Genomic DNA, 9,115 nt, shown 5'->3' with positions numbered 1-9,115 from the left:
GCTGTCCCCGAGAAAATTCCATGACGGGGGGATTGTGAGCACAAGGGGCAGGGGCCACGATCGGCTCCATTTCTCACCGATCGAAGCATCAAGGAAGATTGGACCATCGAGGCAAATGTGGAGGAGGCCAGGTGAGTGGTCACTCCTCACAGGAGGGAGGGTGGGCTGCCGATTGCTTTCCACAAAGGCCATATCGGGCTACGTTACAGTTTAATGAAGGCAAGGTTCATTGTCTGTAAAGTATCGTGGCGTCCGATGACATCACCCCCCCCCCCCCCCCGGTTTTGTCGCATTTTGTGGGTAAGTTCCAGTTTGGAGGAACAGGAAAGTGGGGGCTTGCACGTGCAGGACCAACGTGAAAAGCTCCATTTCTACCCACAAAGAAACATCATAGAAGCAACGCCGTAAGTTCATGACAGTTGATAACGCTGATTCTGTTAAAAGAAATGATGGTTGATGAGGTTTATTTTCTTGTGCCTTTGAAAGCATTGCTGGAAAAATTGTGTTGGAGTCTACCTAAAGCTGTTGATGGCTTAAGCAGATTATGCCTGTATGTTGTACTTTAATGAGACTTTAATGTAATACAGTTTGTTGTAGTTTTATTTTTACAAATATTTATGATGCAAATGTGGTGCCAAGAAGGAAACAGATACTGTATATATTTTGTATTATTTTATCAACAGTTTTCACCATAACGTTAATGTGGAAGAGTGAACAGTAAACGGTTAATCTTACTGCGACTCTGTCTTCATTGGCTCCGGTTTAACTTGGCGTTTAGTCAGAGTTTCAACACACTGCACGAGAACACTACATGCACTATGGTTGAATGTCCTAGTTGGGGGGGGGGGATTTTCATTGATCGTATTATGGTTATTATTCTATAGATCTATTGTAAATGCTCACAAGAAAATGAATCCATATATGGAGATAATAATAATAATAATAATAATACATTAATAATAAATATTACATTTAACTTTATATACCTTAGGATCACCACTCAACACCCATTTTATCTATACCATTTACCTCATGATTTTATAAACAGCTCAGCTTTCTAAAACTAAAGGGCTTAATGTGAAAGGGTAAAGGCTTAAACAGGACCTGAGGGGCACATTTTTCACACAGTGATGGGTATATGGAGGAGATACAGGGGCCTGAAGGCACACTCAAGGCTTTAGGAACAGTTTCTTCCCACACAACATTAGATTTCTGAACGGATTATGAAACCATGGACACTACCTCAGTTTCTGTATTTATTTTTAAACATATTTATTGCAATTTTTATGCCTTGCGATGTACCACAGCCGCAAAACAACAAATTTTCGCGCTATGTGTCCATGACAATGAATCTACTGCTCCGCCCACTGACTACACAGTCAGGACCCAGTCTTTTGTTGGAGAGGTTGGAACGGACGCAAGTCAGCCAGGGGCCGCACGGTGGCGGTGTTGGTGGAGGTTCTCATTGCCTTTGTATCTCTCAGCTGGCGGGTGGCGCGGTAGTGCCGGGTTTCGCTTGGCGCTGCACACTCTCCTCGGCCTTGGCGTAGTCCTCCAGGCGGGTGGACGCGGCGACGACTTGGTCACGGTAGGTAGGCCGCGGTGGTGGATCCGCGTTCTGGCCCGACATCGGGGAGAAATTCGGTGAAGGAAGCTGGGGGCACGACGGGTGTGTGGTGCGAGGGCGGAAGGCGAGCCGGCTGCCTCCATCGGGCGTGCCGCTCGCCCTCACCCTGGGAGGCTGCGCGGGAATAGGCTTGGGCCTAAGATTAAGGCTTCGGGCCTTCACACCGACTCGGCTTCTCCCACCCCCGGCGTGTGGCGTCTACCCGGCCATGCGGATATCTGCTCTCTGCCCCACGCGGCGTCCCCCCTGACATGGCGGTTCCCCCACACGGCGGTTTCGCTTCCCATACGCCGGCCCCCGTTGTGAGGATCCGCTGCGGTTCGGTTTTCCTGGTGTTTCTCCTGTGTAGATTTATTTTTACTTCCGCACGGGTTTTCTTGTTTCATTCTCTCTCTCCTACAGCTTAATTTTTTTTTCGCGCTCTCCTTTTTTCTATCTTTGCTGCAGCTCTGTCTTCCACGTTTCTCCTTTCTCTCTCTCTGCTACAGTGTCTCCTCTCACATTTTGCTTCAAAGACCGGACCAATCTTTGGTGTTTTTCCCCTCCACGTCCGTGCTGCACTGCTACCATCTTCTTCGGCACATTTATTGAATATAGTCGCTCTTTTCCTTTCTAATACCATTCCTCCGATTTTTTTCTCCCTTTAACACGATCTCGCATTTTCATTTTGTGTTATACCTAATACAATAATCTTAGTTCTTTGAATGAATCATTTTTTTTTTCTCTCGCATTTAAGCAATATGTCTTGGGTCTTGATATGTGGAGTAATTTGTGTTCATCTTTTAGTGCTGGAAAATATATCCTCCTCCATCTCTTTGTGTTAGGGACTAAAGTCGCGGTGCTGTTACTCAGAGTTGTTTTTCCTGAATTTTATTTACTGAATGCCTTGTCTAAAGTGGTTTCCCATTTTTCCTCCCATTATTTTTATTATTTTCCCTTCGTGCTTTTTTTTATTTTTACAAAATTTGTCTTTTGCTCGTCAGTCTTTGTTTATATATAGTTTCTCTCCCCCCCCCCCCATAAATTCTTTTCTTTATTTTCCTGTGGGTGCTTGAAGCTAGATGAAATTTCGAGTAGTTAATTTGATTTTGACTCTATCCATGCAGTTAGCTACCACATGCTAACTGAACATCCATTTCTGACCTAAAGTTTCTGACTTCCTGATTTGCCAAACTCCTCACTTCATCTCTTAGCTGGGTTATTGTGACTCATTCAGCTGCACAGGTTCATTTCTCTCTCAGCAATAACAGGGATAGGCTTGACAACTGTTTTAACATCCATCCAAGACCAGCAAAGATACTCCAAGCCTTTTCCCTTGGCAGAGAAGATTGAATGCTTCATGTGGAACAATACAGTGTAAGGCCCTTCGGCCCATAAATTTGTGCTGACTCTAGCCTACTTCAAGATCAATTGAATCCTTCCCTCTCACGTGCCTGTAAGAGTTTCTGAAATGTCCCAAATGTATCTGTCTCTACCACCACCTTTGGCGTGGTGTTCCACACACCCACCACACTCTATACAGAACTTGCTTCTGACATCCTCCCTATACTTTTCCTCCAGTCACCTTAAGTTATGCCCCCTCATGTTAGCCCTTTCTGCCCTGGAAAAAAGTCTGTGACTTTGATATACACCTCTCTTCGTGTTGTACACCTTATTCAAGTCGCTTCTCATTCTCCTCTCCAGAGAAAAATCTATTTCCATAAAGGAGATTCCTGTGGCTGCCTGGAAGACAAATCTCAAGGTTGTATACACTTTGATAATAAGTGCACTTTGAATTTGGGTTTTCACTAACTATACGAGTGTTTTGCCCGTAAAGCGGATCTGGACACTTTTAAGACTACGATGTGATTTCCTTCTATCTTGTATGTTAGGTTCAAGACAGGTTCCACTTTTCCAAGCCCAGGAGGTTTCTCTAGTATTTTCTAATTCCCCTGTTGGAATTGCAAGGTGTCTGGGATATCCCTCAGACTGAAGGTCTGAAATGTCTGTTGTGGTTCCAGCACATGTCCCTGGACAAAAACTGATAGTGGTGGGGTCAGTAAACCATGCGATGGTCATTATTTTGATCTTCCTAACCAGAACAAATCCAGGCGATTAGCATCAGAGGCCAAGGCACAAAGTTGAGTGTGGTGTTGAGTCTTTTATTATGTTGGAGGCTCCTGATTGTCGCCAAAGACTTTGACAAATTTCTGTAGATGCGCAGTGACTAGTGCATCACGGCCCAGTGTGGGAACACCAATGATCAAGAATGGAAAAGCTTATGAAAAGTATTGAATAAAGGGCAGTCCATCACAGGCAAAGCCCTCCTCAGCACTGAGGACATTTACATGGAGCATCCATCATCGAGGGCCCCCACCATCCAGGCCAGGCTCTCTTGTTGCTGCTGCCACTGGGTGGGAGGGATAGGATCTTTTGGTGCAACACCACAGGGTCAGGAAGACTTATTACAATACAACCGTCAGGATCACTCACACACTCTGAACTGATCCCACTAACTACAGATGGCTCCACAACTCCTGGCCCTGGTATTATTTATTTATTTTATTATTTGTATTTACACAGGTTTCCTCTTTTGCACATTGGTTGTCACTTTTCATTGATTCCTCTGTAGTTTTTTTGTTCTACTGGAAATGCAAGAAAATGAATCTCCTGATATGTGGTGACATACACTGTACATACTTTGATAATAAGTTGACTTTAAAGCATCTCACTGGATGCAGGCATCAGTTTTGGCAGTCACTTCCTGATTGACGGTGAACGTGAAGCAATCTGCAATCCGGATTCTAAACCATCAACTGTCTGTAATTCCATCCTTTTCTCAGGTGCGTTTCAGTTGAGTCAGACTCTGCCTTCCGAGGGATAACACGTTCGTCTTGGTGAGGAGTGCAGACAAGATCAATGTGGGGCAATCAGTTTCAGTCCTCGAAGGGAGGTATGTATTTCATCCTGCATTGTATGGCTGCGTTTATTTAGGGTGATTGTTTGCAAAAATCGTTGATGAAAATGACTATCAAAAACTTAATTGCCATCGCAACATTCACCACACAATAAGTGTTCACAGCGCTCCCGTCACCATTCCTGGCTCCTCCCTTTGTTTTCCTACAAGCCCTTCAGTTCCCCCTTTGCCCCTCTCCACCCACCCCGCACCTTTCCCCCTTCATTCCTATGCCTCAAGCCCAAGCATCATCCTTAACATCACTTCTTGCCTCCATCCAAGCACTATACCCCCCCCCCCCAACTCCCCTGAGGGGTGTGTCATATGTAATTAGAGTTGTAGAGTAATACAGCACAGAAACAGGTCATTTGCCCCTCATCTGATCCAGGCATTTCTCATAATTTGTCCAACTGCCATTTAACCTGCTTCAACCAAAAAGTTAAAAGATTATTTGTCACGTGTGCATTAAAACATCGAAGCACACTGTGAATTATGTTGTCTTGTGCCAACATAGCACGCCCACAACTCATGAACGCTGATAGCGTGTATCTTTGAAATGTGGGAGGAACTGGAGCACCTGGAGGAAACCCTCGCAGTCACGGGGGTGGGGGGGGGGGCGTGTTAAATGTACAAACTCCCTACAGTGGAAATCGAGCCCCAATCTTACAGCAGGTGCTGTAAAGCTTTTCACTGCAAATTGCGCGTCTCTGGTAGTTGTATCGGTGTAGGTATCACCCTGTTTCCCCATTCTTGTAACATGGTTGACTGCCAGGGCATCATTCCAGCAGTTACACAGGACAGCTTGCAAGCATTGTGAAGTCGGTCAACCTGCAGTGACTAAGTACTCTGGGTGCATTGTGGATGCAGGCTATTCAATAAGAGCTTCGTGCCGATTCTTGAAGAAGCAGCTCCTAAAGTGGCATTGCCCAGTACCAGATGTGTGAGGCATGGTGCTGCAGTATAGTATCCCTGTGCTTCTGCCCACCACTCCCACTGCTCCCAGCTGCTTGAGGTACATCATAAAGTCCTGTGAAGTCACTGAACTACAAGTGAAGCCTGTTTTCTTGTTGTAGGCTCCCATGGAGGCCAGCAGCAGTCACTGCTTGGACCTGGACCACAATCCATACAGCAGGCACTGCTACAGGTAACTGCGCTGGTCGAGGATGCGATGTTATGAAGTTCGTGCTGATGTGTCGGTGGGGGGACTCTCATGCGCATTGTTTGCTGCTGGTTTATCATCGTCACTTGGGTTAATATTGGCGATGGCAGTCGTATGGGTGGGCGCAGTTGGTTTTGATCAGTAGAGTTAATGTTATGGGGTGTGTGGAGAGCATAATGGTTATATTAATTCGGCCATGGGCAGATTTTGTTGAAGGATTGCTTCTGATGGGTTATCAGTGCAGATTCACTTGTTATCATAGTTATAGTTATCATAGAATATAGAATAATACAGGCTCTTCTGCCTATGATGTGCCAACCTTCTAACCTGCTCCAACATCTAAACCCTCCATTTTTGTGTCATCCATGTGCCTAGCTAAGAATTTCTTGAATGCCCGTAATGTATCTGCCTCCACCATCACCCTGGTAGCAAGTCCCACACATCCACCACTCTCTGTGTGTTAACAAAAAAATCTAACATCTTTCCCTCCGATTATCTTAAAATGATGCCCCGTATGTATTAGCCAGTTCTATTCTGGGAAAAAGTGCTGCCTGGCTGCTTGATCTATGCCTGTTTATCATCTTGTACTCTATCAAGTTACCTCTCATCTTCCTACTCCAGAGAAAAAAGCCCCAGCTCACTCAGCATCCTGGTAAATCTCTGCACCCTCTGTAAAGCTCCCACAACCTACCTAAAATGAGGGCAGGTGGGAGGGTCAGGGTTGCTAAGAGGGTGTCAGTGAATGGAGAGACTGACAAGATTGTGGGATGTCATGTGTGGGTGATATTAAAGGAGGTTATATGTTTCTGATTGAATTTATATTAAGTATTTGTGAGCCAGATTAAGAATCTGTGAAGCTCATCAGCCAGTGGAATTGGTGTCCTGCTGCATAATAAAAATGACTGTTTACATTTGAGCCTGATGCCCTGGAGAAGAGATGCTTGCTTTATAACTGGAGGCATTCCACAATTGTACACTTCATTCATGGTTTGCAAGCTAGCCGTGTGCCCTTTCTCTTTTGAACTTTGTATTCGAGGTTAGAGATGCTGGTTTTGGGGAGTAGAATTACTCCCATGTCAAGTGCTCAGTTTCAACACCAGACTCTTTACAACTCTCCTAAGCCCGTCCCCTTCTATCCCACCATCCCAAGGGTCTGGAACAGGATTCTCCTTGATACTGTCTTGGTCCAGTTTGGTTTGGTTCAGTCTGGCCTTGATTTTTTTCTAATACTTTGTTTTCTCTTCAATAATTCATGAGCCATATGGCTCACCACACTGATTGCTGTATCTGTTCCTGTTAGATCTAATGGCTTGTCTTTCTCTTTCAGCCTGCTGATGGGGTACCCAGTTGCCTGTTTTCTCATTGACTTGCCTTGAAACTTTCCATAGTTCTATGTGTCATGAATTCCCCATAGGCTGCAGTCAGGCAGAGCAGAACTGACACCCTGCTGTCAGGTAGCTTTTAATGTACAAAGTAAAGCAGGAACAATGTGCAGGCTTGTGTTTAGCTTCCCTGTCCTTGTGTAGTTCTGTTACACCTCTGCTGAAGTCCTGACCCACGCCATCTTCAGGTGAAACCATTCCAGCGGACTGTTAGAAGCTCTTCAAAAACTACTTCCCATAGAAAGCCTGCCATGTTCTTGCTCTCCTTCTGATAACTGCCTCAACCCTCTCACTGCCCCAGACCCTCAACTCTTGCCTCGCACACCAGCAAGGATTGTGTTCAAAAAGCCTTTGCTTTCTCTGTGACTGCTTGCATTCGTACAACTCTCCTTGATCTGCGTGTTACTTAAATATTGGGCCCTTGTCTGATCCCTGCCCTATGGCCTCCACTTTCAGTTAGGTAGAGCTCTGGAATCATACCCCTAATGTCTCTTAAGAAACCTTTGCTACTGAAGGCATTCTGTAAGTATTTCTAGATGTCATGAGCAGCCTTGGGTTTTCAGACTGGAAATTGGCAAACCATTTGTGCACAACAGGATACTGCAAATGACAATTAGCTGATTAAGGAATCAGTCCTGATTATTGTGGTCTTCTTTAGCCCATCACCACTTCTGGGGCATAGGCAGCCAACAGCTGCTTGCCAGTGTCCTTTAACCTGTTCCAGTCTTTGAAGTTGTCCCCGGGTTGGGCCATATTTGAAGATCCTTCCTCTCGCAGCTTCTGTCGGCATTTCTATAGCTCTGGCTTTGTAATGGATGGGGTTGCTCAACCGTCCTTTTACAGCCAGGCTTGCGACCATCCTTGGCAAAGTTATTAATCGTGCTGTTGGTTGATGGGTGAATTTTGGTCTGTACTCTCACCCAGAAAGAGAGAGAAAGAGAAAACATACAGAGTCTCAGTCTAACATATTGAGCAGGCAGAGCTTGTTGCTTGTGGAATGGTGTTGCGGAGTACCTGGACAGTCAGCAGATAGGCCTTCAGAGAGTTCTGTGCCTGTGGAATGGTGTGGAGTTCACTTACCTGGACTTTCAGCAGACAAGCTTTCAGTTTCATAAATGCTGTAGGTCTTGATTCCATTTTGCCACTTGGACTTAATAGACGGTTGCCTTTCATCAGCTGTTAGTTACCTTTCGTAATTTGAGACGTGCCATTTGATGCTAACATTTAACAACATTGTTGGGTGTACCTGTCACCCGTGGTGTTCAGCATTAATTATAAACAAAGGTGAATGGTAAGCAGGGATGTCAGTTGAGAGTGATCAGACTCGTTTGAGGAGTCCCCCCTTCCTTTCAGTGAACAGATGGTTGACCAGCAAAATTCAGCTGAAGGGTGTGTCTGGAAGGGTAGTGAGTCTACCCTTTATGGAGTGCTGCTAAAAGATTGTTGCCCCTTTTGAATAATGACATTGGTTCTGTTGCTATTGGCAGGACCACTAGCAGGCAGGCCATTCGCAGAGGCAGCAAGTGGTTACAGGAGAGGTAACAAGTCTCCACGAATACTTTGGGTTCATTGACGAGGAAGTGTTCCACCTGAATTAAATGGTGCTCGAATCAGTAGCGAGTGTAGTATTGGAAGCTTCCATTTTACTCCCAAAATGACCACTGGGCCATTCAGATCCCAGTTACTCTAAGCTTGATTACAAGATTGTGTAATGGGGGACTTCAGTGTCTTTTGATTAAAGAGAGAGTTTTCTGCGAGATCCCTTCGCTGATCTGTAGAAGAGCACTGTTCAGAGAACTTTCAGCTCAGTTGTCACAGACATTGAACAGCCTGTCAAAGTGTGCTGCTGTCTTAAGCTCAAGTAAGGATAGTCACTCACAGGAACTGTCAAAAATAGGCAGTTCCTCTTGAATGTGTGTGACTTCACCTACAGTGCAATTAGGATTGAGGTCGTCAATGCCAGTGGGCAGCGTTTCCAGTGGGATAGTGCCTCGTAACCATGGGACTTTGCC

General features: G+C 45.3%; 1 protein-coding gene across 2 annotated transcripts in view; it reads left to right on the top strand.

Annotated features, from left to right (window-relative positions):
• Positions 1-1,443: 1,443 nt before the first annotated feature.
• Positions 1,444-9,115, top strand: part of LOC132393093 (cell division cycle and apoptosis regulator protein 1-like) — a 48,402-nt gene continuing 40,730 nt past the window's right edge. The window contains exons 1-3 of one of the 2 annotated variants that reach the window (XM_059967883.1): positions 1,444-1,588; positions 4,450-4,559; positions 5,636-5,706. In XM_059967883.1, coding sequence (XP_059823866.1) covers positions 4,526-4,559; positions 5,636-5,706 — 105 coding nt within the window. In that variant the 5' untranslated portion in view covers positions 1,444-1,588; positions 4,450-4,525. Of the gene's footprint in view, positions 1,589-3,310; positions 3,369-4,449; positions 4,560-5,635; positions 5,707-9,115 lie in introns of those variants that run through there. The other variant, XM_059967893.1, reaches the window with a different exon arrangement.

Source organism: Hypanus sabinus, chromosome 1 (assembly GCF_030144855.1).
Source record: "Hypanus sabinus isolate sHypSab1 chromosome 1, sHypSab1.hap1, whole genome shotgun sequence".
Taxonomy (NCBI): Eukaryota; Metazoa; Chordata; class Chondrichthyes; order Myliobatiformes; family Dasyatidae; genus Hypanus; species Hypanus sabinus.
The sequence above is the reverse complement of the archived record's forward strand: the minus strand, read 5'-3'. Positions and strand labels throughout refer to the sequence as shown.